The sequence below is a fragment of the Emys orbicularis genome, chromosome 6 (genome assembly GCF_028017835.1).
Source record: "Emys orbicularis isolate rEmyOrb1 chromosome 6, rEmyOrb1.hap1, whole genome shotgun sequence".
NCBI classification, from domain to species: Eukaryota; Metazoa; Chordata; order Testudines; family Emydidae; genus Emys; species Emys orbicularis.
Genome location: NC_088688.1, coordinates 104,635,194 through 104,653,307, shown reverse-complemented (window position 1 = coordinate 104,653,307; position 18,114 = coordinate 104,635,194). Strand labels below are relative to the sequence as shown.

Sequence of the window (18,114 nt, the reverse complement as noted above, 5' to 3'; positions counted from 1 at the left end):
TCAGGCTGTCACTGGTAGTTCCTTTGGGCCAGGTAGGTATAGTCCATTCCCAGAAAAGCTGCTTCTTCGCTCTTTACTCTTTGAACTCATTGGGCGTTCAGCCTCCGAAACAGGGCAGTAGAACTTGTGACCGACAGCATCGATTTCTTGAAGCACATAGCCTGGGGGTTCTTTGTAGGAGGCAAGGCATTTGACAATTTCCTTCGGCGTGTAGCTGGTGGCGTAGGTGGTTTCTGCATCGAGTAGCATGTTAGGCCGTGCAGCTGACCAACCCGGCTTAAAGCTCTTAGTTAAAGTGGGGGGGTGAGGCACGTAATGGGCCCGAAAGGTGGTCAGGTTCTCCATTGGTTCTGCTGGCAAAGTAAGTTCTGAGACAGGTATGATGGGTTTTGCTTTCTTACCATGCCATGGCTTGTAATCATCCTTCATGGTGGAGCAGCTGTCAAAGGGTGCAGTGGTTTTCTGAACATGGCCCAAGGGCCGACATGCCTTGGCTGGCTGTCCCTTAGGGTATGTGTAATGAGTCTGAGTAGTTGTCTGAAGGTCCATTTTCTCTACGGGGGGCACGTACACATCAGGTTTTCTGGTGAACATGGGGTGCTGTGGCCAAGCTTGGTATTTTTCCCGAAACTCTGTGGAAGAGGAAAATGGGAGATCGTGGGTTGGCATTGACTGGTACGGTTTCACTATCTTGGCAGGCGGGCCAGCCAGACCCTTGTAGGATTGTTTGTGGGTGGTGAGGCCATCAAATGGGGTTTCACTGGGTTTATACTTCTCATACTCATGGACAAAGCGTTTCTCCAAGGGATGTGGCACATAATTCAATTTATAATTTGTCAGGTCCTCCAAAGGTGCCTTTGTCATGTGGGCTGGATTCAGAGGTTTGCAGCTGTGAGTGGCGACTGGTCCCTTATATACATAATCATCCTGGACAGTGGTTCTGTAGTCAAATTTTGCTTCCGATGGATGGTATTTATTGTCTGGTTTAATCATCTCTCGTTTTGATTCATTCCATGGCACGTAGTCACCTGAAATGTAAGAATCTGATTTAAGTGTCCATCAATGCACAAGTTCTGTAGTTAGTTTAAAAATATAACAGCCTATGCTTTGGTTATTAGTATTTGTTGTTTGTGTTAGTCGTGTCAATCAGGTAGGCACCGTACAAACATATTGTGAGAGACCATCCCTGCCCCTGAGGAGTTTACAATCGAAATAGACCACACAGAGAATGGTAGGAAGAAAGGAGGATTAGTTCATCATCTCAGTAAGATGGGGATGATGATAAGACACTGGGAGTTAAGTCACACACTGAGTCTGGGAGAAATCTGGGAATTGAACCAAAGCCTCCTGAGTCTCAATCTAGAGCCTCAGCTACAAGCCAGTCCTTCCTCGCTGTGTCTTCCTCTTTGATGACAACTGATTTTTTCAATTGGCTAGACAGTTTTTCCCTGCCCAGAACGGAGTTCAGGGTTTCTTCTTGATGACATCTAGAGTAGTGTATTGAGAGGCATTTCCTGCTTTCTTTGCACTGTTCTATATGTTAGCAGTGCTATCAACATGTGCAGAACCCTGACCTCAATTATTATTATTAATTAGTTACATTGTGCTGGGCACTGTGCAAACATAGAACAGAGTTGATCCCTGCCCCCAAACTGCTTACAGTCTTAAGTATAAGGCTAAGTATAATCTACCACTTTGCCAACATTAGTACACTCTCTGTAGAGCCCTGGGTGATGGGTGCATATTATATCCTATTTATAGATGGGGAAACCAAGGCACAGGGAGTTAAATTGACTTCTAGAGCACACTGGAAATCTGTGGCAAAAACTCCTGGCTCTCAGACCAGTGTTGTAGCCACAAAGCCATCTTTCTTCCCTCTTACTAATCTTGCACAATTGCCCCTAGAGAGCAATATGGTTACTGGTAGGAAGTTGAAATGAAATAGCCGTGGCAGTAACCCAAGTCTTATTTTTTTGCTTTGAAACCACATTGAGAGGCATGAGACAAATAACGTTCCAGCTGATTCTTTATAGGAAGGAAGTCTGGATTTCAAAGTACCAGAAAGTAAATGATGCAATTAGGCATCGGGATATTTGAATTTTCCAGTCCAAACAGTATTAGTCCCTCGGAATGATTGTGCTATAATATAGCACAAATACAATTATATTAGAGCTGTGCTCGTTACAATGCAAAGTTGAAAAATTAAAGCTTATTTTTAAATTAAGCATTTGTTCTCCAGTCTCTCTGCCCTGACACCCAGCATGAAGTGGCAGCAGTAGCCAGCACTGCTACTGCTCATACTCCGACCTCAGCCTAGCGTCCCCAGTGCACCAGGCAAAAATGGATTCCATGCAAAACTGCAAGGAGGGGTCTGCTAGCATGGGGACCTTCCAAGTGCCATGGCTGATGTTTGAAAATTCAGCTTGGATGAAATCCTGGCCCCATTGAAGTCAATGGCAAAACTTCTAGTGACTTTGGTGGGGCCAGGATTTTATTTTCTTCCTCAGAGTGAAGAGCTGTCTAAACTAATCTGGCCTCATTTATTTTAAGTGTTTACATAGTACCAGCCTTCCTCATATTTAGGTACTAAAGGCCAGATTTTAGAGGTATTTAGGCACCTAAAGATGTAGATAGGTCCCTAATGGGATTTTCAAAAGTGCCTAGAAAGTTAGCTACTATTGAAATCAATGGGAGTCAGATAGTTTGGGAGCTTTTGAAAATCCCACTAATTTTCATCTTTAGGTGCCCAAATACCTTTAAAATATGGCCCTAAAGTCCTGGCCTCAGTCCATCAGGCTCCACTACTAGATCTGTGGGGATGTCTAGCCATAGTAAGATCTGGAAGGGTGTTTTGCCACCCGCAGCACACCTGAAGTAGTAACTTTTCCAGACACTCAAAGATATCAGCAATGCTCAGATTGTTGCTAGGAACCTAAATAGCAGTGGTCTTGATGTTGTTCAAGAAATATACTGTTTGCATGGCCATGCCCATTCTGTGCAGCTGACACAACCAGTTAAGTATATAAAGTGGTGTGGTACCCACCTGGATGAGAGTCATGAGCTAAAGGTAATGATCAAGGCTGGGTGGACTAGTCCTGGAAACTATAACTATCCAAATAGGCCGATGTAAGTTCTGATCAATTCCCTTTGCTATTATCCCACCTGTCCTTTCTAAGTTAGTTCATCTGCCCATTGCAGCCTCTCACTGATCCCCAATCTACTCCAGCCCCCCTCTGTTCATCCCTTTTCTCCTACTTTTAAAGCCTATTAATGCAGGAGAGAATGCTCTGCTGCACCTTCAGTGCCCATGGGCAAAGCACATTGAAGTCATTTGTCCTCCCACCCCAGGGACGGCGCCAGGTTTTTTGCCGCCCCAAGCAAAAAAAAAAAAAAGCCGGAGTGCCACCCCTTGAAAAGTGCTGCCCCAAGCACATGCTTGGTTTTAGGGAGTTAAAATAAAGTCATTCCATCACCCCCTGCCCCACCCCCAAGATGTGGCAGCATCCTGGAGATGACAGTCTGTCCTGCCTAAAGCTAAAGCTGCCCTTGCACTCGGGTCACACTTCCCAGCACAGCGGGGCTGGCCCTCAGGCTAACTCCAGCCTCACAGACATGCCCCATGATCTCTGAGACATGTGCTGAGAAGTTTGAAGTGAGCACCCTCCCAGACCCAACTGAAAGGTGGGTGGGCCACATCACTTTACCAAAGTAGGAGGTCTAGAAGGGGAAACAAAGGGTGCATGTTAAGATGAATCATAGAGAGGCTGTAAGGGGCTTATTAAGAAGTGGGTGACTTTGGAATCTCCACTGCTTATGACATGCAGTCTCCAAGCAAGTGTAGATCCAGTTGAAAAGGCCTGACATTTCAGATGAGCATTAGAAGCTAATCAAAACCAAACTGCACCCCAAAACCGTTCAGGGCTTCCCATCGTCAGTTGTAATAATCGAGTCCAGGCACTTCACTGAGACCATAGTTTTAGAAATAGTTTCCACATGTCTTCAATTTTAAACTTCTATAAGTTCCACACATTTGGAGTCCTCCTAGGCATTATGAATTTACTTTAGTTTAAACCAACAATGCTACTATCCCTTCAAAATATGTTACAGTTTTATTGAAACTAATTCTTTTCCAGTAGATATTAATGGTTTCCTGTGTATCACCAGCTTGAAAACTTTAGGGGGTATGGGAAGGAGCCTACAATACAAACCACATGTTCCTAGGCTCAGGCAGCTCTCCATATAACCAAGCTAGACGACACTTTAATTTGATTATATACCTGTAGATAGACACACACGACTAAGAGGAGATGAAAACTTTGAAACCATGCTTCATGCAGTGTTAAGAAATCAAGTTGCAAAGCTGTCAGACATTAATTGTGATATCTGATAGCATCATTTAAAACCACCCTATACCACTGGGTTGGGTGAACTCACGACTTCATATGAAAGGCATTTATTGCCAAGGTGGCATTATTTGAAACCTCATAGAGCAGCACATTACAAATAAATTGCACCTTGAAAGGTGATTAATAAAGCCTTTTTATGCCATAAGGCTGAATAGGTAAAAACACATTGAAAACCTTCCCATTTGTGACCTATGGCCTTTTAAAATGAATTAACACAATATGGAACCAAATCTTTGTGGGGTTGTTAGATGGAGCTTTCCATTTGCACAGTGTTTTGAAAAATACTGCAAATTGCAACCAAATGTGGCTGTGCTGCATTTTATTAGAGCTCTTGAGCGCACTAGTAAAGGTCCTGACCTAAACACGGATAAAACAAAAAGATTTACATATGGTTCTTAGGTCGAATGGAAGCATGGCTAAACACATAGGGACAGATTCTCAGCTGGTATAAAGCATTGAGGCTTTGAGTGCTTTAACATGGACACCGATTTTGTGGCTTTTTGTCATTTTAATTGTGTAACCTTAACATTGCAGTCACATGGGTTTTTTTCCCCATTTTTATTTTCTTGCTTTATTTTTATTTTAAATAGAGAATTACTTATGCTGAATAGGGCCAAACCCTCATACTAGCAATCAGCCTGAGTAAGTAGACTTCTTGTTTTACAGCAGGAAAAAAATAAAATTTAAAGTAATACACAAAGTGCGAGCCCAGCCCTCTAGTGGTAGCACGACAGGCTGCCATTAGCAGATCACTGTTTAAGACCAAGTTCCTGATCCAGCAGAGGTTAGAAGCAGAGGCAAAATGCCTTAGTGTTATATGACAAACAACTCTAAAGCAAGTGGAGTTGCTCTGGATTCATGCTAGTATAACAATGCAGTATTCATCCCAGTGTGCTCAACCCCTAGGGAGAGGGCAGCAGTGCAGGTGGCTTTGTAGCCATTCTATGGCTGTTTCACGAGTAGCGTTTACAGGTTCTGGAGGGAGTAGCATTTAGCACTCATTGAACCAAGAAAGATGATCCCTGCAGTGAGAGACCTTCTGGTGAGGGCAGTAAAAATTAAATGGGGTGTAATGGTCTAGTAGACAAGGCACAAGACTGGGAGACCAGGCTTTGCCACTGACCTGGTGTGTGGCCTTGGATGGGGATCTAAGGCATAGAGGGAGAGATTAAGTAACTCACCCATCACATGGGGCTAGGAATACTTGCACACCTATCTGACGTGTTTTGTGGGCTATGATTGTGAAGTGCGATAGAAGTTGAGCCTTATCTGTGGGAGCAGTTGTCAGAATTTAAAGGACTCCTTCACCTTGGACGGAAAAGGAGAATGCCACTTCCATTCCAGCCCCGATAGGAGCCCCCACACACACATCTCATGACATGAAACAGCAGCAATTATTCATTCTTTAAAATATATATAATTAATTCACAAACACTGGAACGGCTCCCAGTTTACACCAGCATCACTGGGAGCAGATTCTTGCCTTGTGTTAGATGCCATTCTGAACTGGACTGGCCCCACTGACTGAGTTACTGAGCTAATCAGGAATTAGTTACGATCCCGGGCTAGCCTGGCCCACGCTGGTAGAGCATTCAGCACTGCTTTTCAGCACTCCCTCTCCCCTCATGGCTGATGTTAGGGCAGTGCTGAAGCTTTCAGTGATGCTCTAGGCAAGGGGCAAGAGAAGGGAAAGGCTCCACAAAGACCCAACAGCCAGCCCACTCCCACCCTGAAAAAAGGGCCTGACAAACCTGACACTAAGAAGAAAGTTAAATTAGATTAAAATTCTGTCCTTAGCCTCAGTCCAGCCCAAAGCGCCCAGGTTAGTTGACTTTCCAGTCGTTCTCTTAAGGTTCCTACAGAACCAACCTATCAGGGCAATATAAGAAATAACAAATGCAGAAGTCTGTGTATCCTCATTCTGTTCTCTTGAAGCAAGATGTTACAAGTGAAGCCCTCCTACAAAACAGCTGCGAGGGTACATACCTTTGTACGTAGGTATTGTGTCCATCTTGACATTGGAGGTGTAGTTAGTCTCGCGGGGCAAGCAGGGAGGAACTCGACAGATAGGATAGGGGTTGTAGTCTTGTTTATATATTGAGATAAAATCCATGTTCTCGTCACTCTTGACATACTTTTCAGGTGGTTTGAATTTCACTGGCAACACTTCATGAGGTACGTAATCTCTCCTGTGGATAATAAAGGCAATACATCTTACTTGTGTCTTTGTCTGGAGGACTAAGTATATGTTCCTTTTGCTGGATACCCAAAGAAAGTTTGGATAATGCAATAAAGGTGGCTAATGCAATACACAAGACTTTCACTTGTAGAAAGCTGGCAGTACTCCTGTAATTACAGTATGTGTGAAACAGGAGCATGGACTCCTTCAAGTGGGCCAAATTCCTCCTTGTTGGAACTCAGTGGGTTTACACAGAGTTAATTATGGACTTCAATGAAGTTAGACCAAGAAAGAATCTAGCCAATGAGTTTCGTGGACTCATTCTAATCTGTGCACATCACAAAGCCCACCACACTATTCGGAGGCCCATGTTACAGGTAAGGTCCACGTTGGTGAAGCAGGTGGGCATGTTTCTCTTAAGGACTGAGCTGGGCCAGGGCTTGTAATAGGCATGGCCTGAGACAACACCATCACTCCATAATATTCATGAGCAATAATTTCTTTAAGGCTGGAATTTTTCAAAGGTGCCTAAATGAATGAGGCGCCCAAATACCATTGACATTCAATGTGAGTTGGGCACCTAGCTCCCTTAGGCTCCTTTTAAAAGCCCAGTCAAAGTATTTCAGCCCCGTGACTATTTTGGGACACATGCAAGACCCCCCTCTGTGCAGGGGCAATGGCAGGTATCCTCTGACCATGCATTCCACAGCAGCCCAGCCAACGAAGGGGCTGCTGCATTTCTGGATGGGGCACTGTTAATGAAAAAGATGTTAACCATTTCCTCAACTGGTGTTTTTCTGTTCTCAGTGTGGATCAACTTCTACTGTGTGTATCATTATAAAAAACACATTGATGCAATATCTTTATATTGTGACAAAGTTCCTCCTCTATCTTGGTGGGTCCTGCGCTTATTGGCGGATTTTCTTGCCTCAGAGATTCACCATGTGGGTTGGGGACACCTGGCTCCAGGTGTCTTAATTAGCCTGCCTGCCTTAACTGGTTCTAGCAGGTTCCTGATTACTCTAGTGCAGCCCCTGTTCTGGTCACTCAGGGAACAAACAACTACTCATCCAGTGACCAGTATATTTGCCCTCTACCAGACTCCTGTACCCCACTGGTCTGGGTCTGTCACATATCCCTCCCCCCTGCTCAACGCCAAGGGGTTGGGCAGCTTAGGACACCAGACAGTGCACACGTGACAAGCCATCAGCATTGCCATGACGGCTCCCTGCTCTGTGTTGCACACGGAACTGGAAAGGTTGGAGGGATAAGAACCATCTGGTCACCCTTGTGTTCTTCTCCTTGTTCCGCTGCATCCATTGAAGAGGGGCATAGTCGGTCACGAGGACAAATCTGCGCCCGAGCAGGTAGTAGCGCAATGTTTCCATGGCCCATTTTACAGCGAGGCATTCTCTCTCCACCACTGCACATTTTTGTTCCCTTGGAAGGAGTTTCCAACTGAGGTATAGAATTGGGTGTTCCTCCTCCCTGACCATCTGTGATAGAACGGCCCCCAACCCTACTTCCGATGCATCCGTCTGCAGGATAAACTCCTTGGTGAAATCAGGGGCTATCAGTACGGGGTTATTGCAGAGGGCAGTCCGTAGGTCTGTGAATGCTTCTTCTGCTGCATCAGACCATCTCACCAGATCAGGTCCACGGGCTTTCACTAGGTCTGTCAGGGGGCTTGCCCTTGTGGCAAAGTGGGGGATAAATCGTCAGTAGTACCCCACCACACCTAGGAACGCCCGGACTTGTTTCTTGCGACTTGGTCGGGGCCAATTTTGGATGGCCTCTAACTTGTTCACTTGGGGTTTTACCAGACCTTTTCCCACAATGTAGCCAAGATATTTGGCCTCTGTAAACCCTACAGCGCACTTGGCAGGGTTTGCTGTAAGGCCAGCTCGCCTGAAGGTATCGAGGACTGCCTCCACCTTCTCCAGGTGGGTTTCCCAGTCTGGGGTATGAATGACCACATTGTCCAAGTAGGCAGCAGCATAACTGTTATGCGGGCGTAATAGCTTGTCCATGAGGCGCTGGAAGGTAGCTGGGGCCCCATGTAGTCCAAAAGGGAGGATAGTATATTGAAAAAGATCCTCTGGTGTAGAGAACGCAGTCTTTTCCTTTGCATCTTCTGCAAGGGGAATCTGCCAGTACCCCTTTGTCAAGTCTAGGGTAGTCAAGTACTGGGCATTACCCAGACGGTCCACTAGCTCATCTATGCGAGGTCTGGGGTACGTGTCGAACTAGGATACTTCGTTTAGTCGCCGGAAGTCGTTGCAAAATCTTGTGGTGCCATCAGGTTTGGGCACCAGCACGATTGGGCTGGACCACTGACTGGGATTCTTCGATGATCCCCAACTCCAGCATTTTTTTTACTTCTGCTTTTATTTCCTCCCTTTTTGCCGCTGGCACCCGATAGGGCCTCATTGTTACTCTGGCCCCAGGGTTCGTGACGATGTGGTGATATGTCTCGGTTGTTCGACCCGGTTTTGTCGAGAACACATCTTGGTTCCGGAAGATCATTTCAGACACCTCATTCTTCTGGTCTGGTGTTAAATCGGGAGACACTCTCACCTGTTTGGAAGGCTTGTTTTCCTGGGTTAGGTCTTTTTGGACCGTTGTGCATGCCTCTTGTGCATGCCAGGGTTTCAGAAGGTTAATATGATAAATCTTTTCTTGTTTTCTGCGTCCTGGCTGCCGCACCTTGTAGGTTACTTCCCCCACGGGTTCATCCACCTCATAGGGCCCCTACCATTGGGCCAGAAGCTTGCTTTCTGCCGTGGGTACCAACACCATAACCCGATCCCCTGGTTGGAACAGTCGCACTTTTGCCTGGCGATTGTAATGGGTTCGCTGGGCCTTCTGTGCCTTCTCCAAATGTTCCCATACAATAGGGGTAACCCAGGCTATCCAGTCTTGCATCTGCATTACATGCTCTATTATATTTCTCCCCTCATTGGGTTCCTCTTCCCAGATCTCTTTGGTGATATCTAGTATGCCATGGGGGTGATGCCCGTATAATAACTCAAAGGGGGAAAACCCAGTTGAGGCCTGAGGTACCTCCTGGATAGCGAACATAAGGTAGGGTAGTAGGGTGTCCCAATCCTTCCCATCCCGACTTACCACCTTCCTTATCATAGCCTTGAGGGTTCAGTTAAACCTTTCTACCAACCCATCAGTCTGCGGATGGTAGACCGAAGTTCTCAGGGTATGTATATGGAGAAGTGTACAGAGGTCCTTCATTAGCTTCGACATAAATGGGGTTCCTTGGTCGGTTAATATCTCCTTCGGTAGCCCCATTCGGGCAAAGATCCCCACCAGCTCTTTGGCTATAGTTTTAGAGGCCGTGTTCCGTAGGGGGACGGCTTCTGGGTAGCGAGTAGCATAGTCCAAAACAACAAGTATATATTGGTGGCCCCAAGCCGTCTTCTCCAGGGGTCCCACTAGGTCCATGGCTATTCGCTTGAAGGGGACCTCTATGATGGGAAGTGGTACTAAAGGTGCCCTCAAGTGGGGACGGGGACTGTGCAGCTGACACTCCGGGCAGGAGGCACAGTACCTCCGCACTTCTTCATGTACTCCAGGCCAGAAGAACCATCGTAGGACTCGTGCCAGGGTCTTCTCTACCCCCAAATGCCCCCCAAAAAGATGACTATGAGCAAGACTTAATACAGCATTCTGGTGTTTTTGAGGTACTAGGATCTGCTGTACTTTCTGCCCCTGTACTGGTGCAACCCGGTATAAGAGATCCTTCTTCATTATGAAGTCGGGTCCTGGTCCCTGGGTTTTCCCTTCCACGGGGACCCCATCTATTTCAGTCACCTCCTTCCTAATGTTGTCATACCTTGGGTCTTCTGCCTGGTCCCATCCAAAATTTCCTCTCCTGGGGCTAATCTGCCCAAGATCTAGGGGCCCAGTCTCTGTTGCGTCTACTGGTTCAGAAGCGTTAGGGTGGGGGTCAGACTCAGGTGCTTCTCCCTCCTGCGTGGCCTCCTTTTCAGCTGCGTGGGTCCGCCTACCTACAAGAGCGACTCTCTGGCTTTGGGTCAGTATTCGGGTTCCCAAGGCCTTAGCTGCCCTTCTTTCCCTTTTTGTCTTTCTACCCTGTCTGGGAGTGGAGAACAAATCTGGGGATATTTCAGAGAAGATTGGGGGTTGACAGTCTGCTGTGGATGCTTCACCAATTTTAGGGTCCCCATCTTTCTCAACTCCCCCTACTGGGAGTAAGTTTCCAAACCCTGGGAAGTCCCTCCCTATGAGCACCGGGTATGGGAGTTTAGGGACTACACCTGCTGCTACCTCAGTAGTGTTCCCTTGGATCTCGATTTTTACTGGGATGGTGGGGTAGTAACTAACTGTTCCATGGACACATGTTATCCCCGGTATGTTTAGCCTGTAGCAGCTGACTACGCTTCACGAGCTTCCCTGAGATAAGCGTGATAGCACTCCCCGAATCAACCAGTGCCGTGTTCCCTACCCCATTTAGTTTCACTGGTCTGGTATACATATGTGGGGTTAGTGAGACCCCCACAAGGTGGATTAGGGAGCATGGATCTGCCCAGTTCCCCAGGTTACACTGCATAGGCTCCTCAGCATTGGGACACTGTGCAGCTATGTGTCCCCACTCCCCGCAGGCATAACATCTGTATGGAGCCCTAGGCGTTCCCCGGTCTCTTGGTTTGGGCAGTCTAACCACAATCCTCTTCTCCCTCAGTGCTCCGACTCTTTGTGGACTCTGATGGGCCTTCAGCCTCTCTCTTTTTCCACCTGGGCCCTCCTGGTGGCCCAGTCACCCGAACTTTAGGGCTTGGTGCTGCTAGTTTAACCTGGGGTGCCTCTTCCTTAACTGGTCGGGTCAGCTTCCTCGCTGTCCTTCGCCTCTCTACCAGGGCGACAACCTCGTCATAGGTGGTGGGTTCGTTCTGGCTTACCCAGGCATGAAGGTCTGGTGGCAGTCCCCTCATGTATTGGTCAATGACCAGAATCTCTAGTATCTCTTCCGGACTCCGGGACTCTGTTTGCAACCACTTTCGTGCGAGATGGATGAGGTCATACAATTGGGACCGCGGGGTTTTGTCTTCCTGGTACCTCCAACCGTGATACTGCTGGGCCCGCACTGCTGTCGTTACCCCAGATCTGGCCAGGATCTCTGCTTTCAGCTGGGGGTAGTCTGCCGCAGCCTCTTCAGGCAGATCATGGTAGGCCTTCTGGGCCTCCCCACACAGGAATGGGGCAAGGATGCCAGACCACTGATCTCGAGGCCAGGCCTCCCATAGGGCTGTCCTCTCAAAGGCCAGAAGGTATGCCCCTACATCATCCTCCCGTGTCATTTTCTGCAGCCAATGGCTCACCCGTATGAGCTGCGTCCCATCATGGCCGTGATTCAGCTCTGTAAGGGACTTTACCTGGTTTACCAGTTCCCGCAACATAGCTCGGTCTTGAGCAGCCTGGTCCATCAGCGGGCGATTAGTCTCTTGCTGCAGCCGCACTGCCTCCTGTTGGGCGGCTGCCTGGACACGAGTAGCCTCCTGCTGGGCCGCCATAGCTTGTATGAGTGCCCGCACTACGTCATCCATTGTGGTGGGGAAAAAACCCCTCTCTTTTTTGTTTTTTGTTTTTTTGTTTTTTGTTTTTTTTAAATCACCCTCCTTCTTCCGCCGCGCTGTGCACCCCAAGATCCCACCTCTGACACCAGTGTGACAAAGTTCCTCCTCTATCTTGGTGGGTCCTGCGCTTATTGGCGGATTTTCTTGCCTCAGAGATTCACCATGTGGGTTGGGGAACAGCCCAGAGACCTTCCCCTCTGGAAGAACCCACAGTCCAGGTCAATTGGGAGGTTTGGGGGGAACCCGGGCCCACCCTCTATTCTGGGTTCCAGCCCAGGGCCCTGTGGACTGCAGCTGTCTATAGTGCCTCCTGTAACAGCTGCATGACAGCTACAACTCCCTGGGCTACTTCCCCATGGCCTCCTCCAAACACCTTCCTTATTCTCACCACAGGACCTTCCTCCTGGTGTCTGATAACGCTTGTGCTCCTCAGTCCTCCAGCAGCACACCCTCTCACTCTCAGCTCCTTGCGCCTCTTGCTCCCAGCTCCTCACACTCGCACCACAAACTGAAGTGAGCTCCTTTTTAAAACCCAGGTGCCCTGATTAGCCTGCCTTAATTGATTCTAGCAGCTTCTTCTTAATTGGCTCCAGGTGTCCTAATTAGCCTGCCTGCCTTAACTGATTCTAGCAGGTTCCTGATTACTCTAGTGCAGCCCCTGCTCTGGTCACTCAGGGAACAGAAAACTACTCATCCAGTGACCAGTATATTTGCCCTCTACCAGACTCCTGTACCCCACTGGTCTGGGTCTGTCACAATATATAAAGTTTTGCTGGAGGAAGGTAACTATTTAAACAGCCAGAGACCAGTGCTGGATGACTGGTCTATTGTATTTTCGTTAACATGGTCCTATGTCATGGCTTAGCTCCTCTGGGGTACCACAGCCACTTTGCACCAAACCACCAGCCCAAAAGCTACAGTAACCGTCCCCTGAGCCCAAAAGCTACAGTAACCGTCCCCTGAAGGATCTTTCCAACATCAGACAACATAGCAACAACTGTGCCACTACACCTTGTTGCTGGTGGAGGGAGCACAGCAGGGGCGTCTGTGTATCCTGTTGCTCCCTAGCTGCTGTATCTGCCCCTGGGGTCACTGGCCAGGGAACCAAACCAGCACAACAGCTGTCCCGGTATTGAGACAGCACACCCCACCCTGAGTGGCGCTGTGTGTAGCAAGGATCTAGGCCTTTGGCTTTTGCGGATTATACAAAAGTCACCAAATCTAACCAGAGGACTGAGAATTTGGAAATAGGGAAACGGAATTTCAGATGGAAATTTACATTTCCACTAGACTAACAAAGAGATACCATGATTGAAAGCCTTGAGTGGCTCCTGCACGCGGAACTTGAGTCCGGTATTTGTATGAGCTCTGGACAAGTGTTCCACGTCCAGCCACTCCTGCTTCAGCAATGAATGTAACCATGGCTGCACAAATTGCTATTGGGATCTACTGAAAGAGAAGAGGTCGCCTGACCCATCACACACCAGCACATCCCCCTCAAAGAGAGAAGCGGGGCTTGAAAAGTACCTTCCCCGGCAGCTCTTTGGGTCTTGCATTAGATGGAGCACAGATGAGGAAGGGATTATTGATGACAGAGCCTGAGGTCACAGAGTAAGTAAACAGCAATATATTCAAACATCAACCAGAGGCCTTCAGCTGAGGAAAGAGAAATCAAATTGCCAGCTGTGTATTGAAGATTCAGAGACTTGCATTTCAGTAGCATAACACACCACATGCTCCACTAGCAGGGAGCAGGTTTGCTGATTAATTTAGGGGGAAGTCAGGAAGGGGCACAGTTAAACCCGAGGTCTTGTATTTAAATTTCACAATCTGAACAGCAGCACAGCTACGATTCAAAAATGGTTCAGCATTGCATGGCATGGTACTCTGTGTGTATCTCATTTTCCCCATCATCATTAAAAACACATGGCCACTTATTGTATGTACGGTTTAGCACCTAGAAGCCCCACTCTTGGACCAGGCCCCTGTTGTGCTAGGTACTGTATAAAAAGATAGTCCCTGATCCAATGAGCTTAGGCCTGCCAGCCTTACTCAGTTCTTTTTCATGCAGAATTCCTGTTGACTTCCCAGGGAGTCTGCCCAATGCTGCAAGTGAGTAAAAACTAGGGTGAAAGCCAAGAGCCCAGACATGCTCTCTCAGCAGATCACATTTCCCCATCCTGGAAGGGTCAGCTGCCTTCACAGCAGCAGCTCACCCCAAACTCTGGCTCCCTACATTATTCCCCAATGCCCCCCCCACCCCCCAGCAAAGTACGTAACTAACTGTTCTCCTCAGGCGCTCCTTGAGGGAAGCAATGCTTATTCCCCACCCCCACATTCATTCTCTCACCCTCCCTTCCTTTCACTGTTTCTTACTTGAAAGTTGTCATTCCCTCCACGGCCACTGGCTGCTTCTGGTATTCTGCCTTGGGCTTGAACGAGTCTCTGGGATGGGCGTAGGGATACAGGGGGTATTGCTCCACGTACTCTGACAGGAAACATGGCTTCTCGCTCTTCTCATAGATCCTGGTGGGAAGATGTGGGCAATGGTGGCGCCTGTGCAAGAGAGTAGCATGGACGTTATCGACTGAGCTTCAGGGAGGAGCAGAGATGTTGGTGCAGGGCTTCAGCAGCACTGGTTACAAATCACCCACCATCAGAAGTAACTAATTACAACTAACTATAGGCATTATGAAGCATCAGGCAAAGTTCTGGCCTGTGAAAATAGTGACACGCCTCCCTTGGTTACAATAGCCTGCACTAATGACAACCTATAAAAAAAACACCAGCCTTAGGTTAGAACAGCGAGTTAACTCAAGGTTAACTGATCCTAGATTTAGCTAAATACACCCTACTGTGCCAGACTAGGCACTCCATTTAACACCCTTTTGCTCAGTTGTTCTGATTAAGGATTGGAGTCTCCACAACCTGCACCTTGTGCAATTGTCCAAAGCTATGCAAAGTGTATGTGAAGTACTACCAGGTCAGCACTCACCTCTGTGTGGCATTTCACACTCACGTCACACCAGCGCTAATGGCTGTGCAAGTGCAAGACAAGGGAGAATCCAGCCCTAACAGCATAAACCTGCGCCCGTTTCCATTGCCGTCAATAGGAACAGAAGCAAAGGGACTCGATCCCGCAAGGCACTGAGTGCTCTCGATTCCCACTGACACTTGGTAGCTATGTCTTCTGAAACCCCGAAAGCCTGTCAGGTTGTGAAACACTCTATTACAATCTACTGCCAAATGGCATATTTACAGTGCTTTACTTCCTTTTAAACTTATTTACAAACCGCACTCGCATCTAGCACATTTAAAACCATCTCTTTGGCTCTCAACACATCTTGCATTGGCAAAGTAGCATAATGCCTGGAAACATCTGCATACCTCTGGATTTTCAAGTTGATGCAGGTCATAAGCCAGCATTGTAAACAATAAACCTTTCAGTATGGATCCCTGAGGTACGCTCTGCACAAGCTTAAAAAATTCTGAAATCTAGTGCTGAGCTAAACAAACATTCTCTTTCAGATTAAGCAAATCAAAACCAAAGTCAAGGTCACTCCGTTTTTCATTGATAGTAAGTCAGGGGCTTTATGGAAATCATCAAATAATATACTCATTTCAAAACCATTAGCCAAAGTTTGATTGATGCTATCTGTAATTTTAAAGAGGCTCCCTCTACTTAAAAAAACCACTCTTCTGTCTGGAAAGTTTTTACATACTATGGTTCCAAGTAACCCCTGAAATCACTTCAAAAGAAATTGGGGGGGGGTGATATTTTCTTTGTGCATTTGACAGCGCTTTGTGTATAGTCAGTTTCACTGTATGGTTAGTTACTCAGTTTCACCTCTTGTTTATGTGGCTCTTTCACATTGCAGCAAAGGAGAGACTGTCCCATAGAAAATGTGACTGTAGCCCTTCTCCCCCCAGCCCCAAAGGGACTTGGAGGTAGGTATAGAAAGGAGCTACTTTTAACTTGTCTTTTGAAATTGACGGGATTTCAAGTTATTTGTAGTAATTATCGTTGCTGTTACAGGAGCATCCAGGAATCTCAGTCAAGGATCCCCTTTGTGCTAGGTGCTGTACAAACAAGACACAAAGACGACAGGCCCAGCCCTGAAGAGAGGGTTACAAATCTAGGTGGCAGTGATCCTTTAAGGAAGGATCTAAAACCAGATTCAGAATAGTTGTTATGAAAGACTTAATTGGTAAATTGTAATAATATTTCTCTAGACAACACTAGAAGTAATGAAATGATGTTGATTAGAACAAGTAAGTTTAATGGCTCATTTGTGGCTTTAAGCCAAGGCTTGAGGCAGACACATCTCTTTGGGAGTGCTGGAAAGTGCATGAAGGGAATAACTATTGCTACACCTTGTTCCAAGCATCAGTGTTCACAAGCCAGTATGGGAAAGACGCATGTTGTCTCAGATAGGCTCCTGACCAGGTCCTCAGTGACCAGTTTATGCCCTGAAACATGGGGATTTATATTCTTCTTCTTTTTTTCTAACTCAACTTCCTGTTGATGTCGATGTGCGTTTTGCTGAGTAAAGACTTCAGGAATGGGCCGACAGGGATTACAGCTAGAAAAGACCTGTGGTTTTATATCTAGTGCATCATCCCTGCCAGTGTGTGATTATTCCCTTCTGTATGTTCTCCAGTGCTCTAGCCAGTCTCCTTTCAAGTTATTCAAATAATGGGGCTTCCATACTTAATAAAGTAGCTGTTAAATCAAATGTTTGTCTATCTAGCATCAGTCAATGTCTGATTACCCAAAGTTACAGAGGTAGCCACTGATCTATGTATGGGGTCACATAGAATTATTTTCCAAACTGCAGGTCACAAGGGAAGGACAGACTCTGCGCTCAAATAAAATTCAGCCTTTGCTTGACAAGCCAATTTTCTACTCTGGCGATGAATCTTTCCATGAAACCGTAAATCAGAAAGAGCCCCGGTAGATTCATCTTTGCCTTGGAGAGGCTTTAGGGCTTGGATGGATGGTGGAATGAAGGAGATCATCCCAGTTTGTTACCATGTTCGAAGAGTTAAGTTTAAACTGGCAATTTCAAAAGAGCCTAAGAGAGGTAGGCACCCATCTCTCTTAGGGGGGGGATAGCTCAGTGGTTTGAGCATTGGCCTGCTAAACACAGGGTTGTGAGTTCAATCCTTGAGGGGGTCACTTAGGGATCTGGGGCAAAAATCAGTACTTGGTCCTGCTAGTGAAGGCAGGGGGCTGGACTCGATGACCTTTCAAGGTCCCTTCCAGCTCTATGAGATAGGTATATCTCAATATTACACATCTCCTAATGAAAGGCTAGTGAAAATGGCACCACTCCCCATTCAAGGTCAACTCTTAGGTGCCTTTGAAAATCCCAGATTTTATTCAGCTGGAAAGAGGACAAAAAGGAAAATAAGGGGCAAATCTTCCCCCCAATCCTAACCCAACTTGGCCTTGGTGCAGCGTGTTTCAAGGGGATGGCGAAAACACTCAATCCTCCCAAACAAGAGGCCACTCAGAAGCGACAGACAGACAGTGACCTCTGATGCAGTCTCATAGCATCCCCAGCAATTCCTCCTTAGCCCTCCAGGGGAGGAAATGGACGCTGGATCCTTCCAGCCTCAAATGTGCTGGTCTCATGCCTGACCCTAAGCTCCTTTCCTTCCTCTGCGGACTGGACACGGTGAACTCCTGCTGAGTTCAGCTTTGCAGTGAGCAAGGAGTGATTGAGGCCCTGATATCCAGCCAGTTACAGCGGAACCACACTGAATCCACTCTTATTTACTACTCAGACTATGGAGAAAACATCTATCCTGCAAAAAACTGGAGGCATTCGGAGCAGGATGGACACCTCATGCCCAGTTTGTCATTGCCCTGCACTGTGAGCAGTCTTTTACACCAGAGCAAAGAAAGTGCAAAGAG

At 47.1% G+C, this 18,114-nt stretch overlaps 1 protein-coding gene across 1 annotated transcript; it reads right to left on the bottom strand.

The window, feature by feature from the left end:
* SAXO1 (stabilizer of axonemal microtubules 1) lies at positions 1-17,229 on the bottom strand. Its single transcript, XM_065405916.1, has 4 exons — positions 17,165-17,229; positions 14,571-14,750; positions 6,393-6,595; positions 1-1,028 (listed from the first exon to the last, which is right to left on the bottom strand). Exons 1-4 carry the CDS (start codon positions 17,227-17,229, stop codon positions 1-3), a joined length of 1,476 nt encoding a protein of 491 aa, XP_065261988.1.
* Positions 17,230-18,114: the final 885 nt, after the last annotated feature.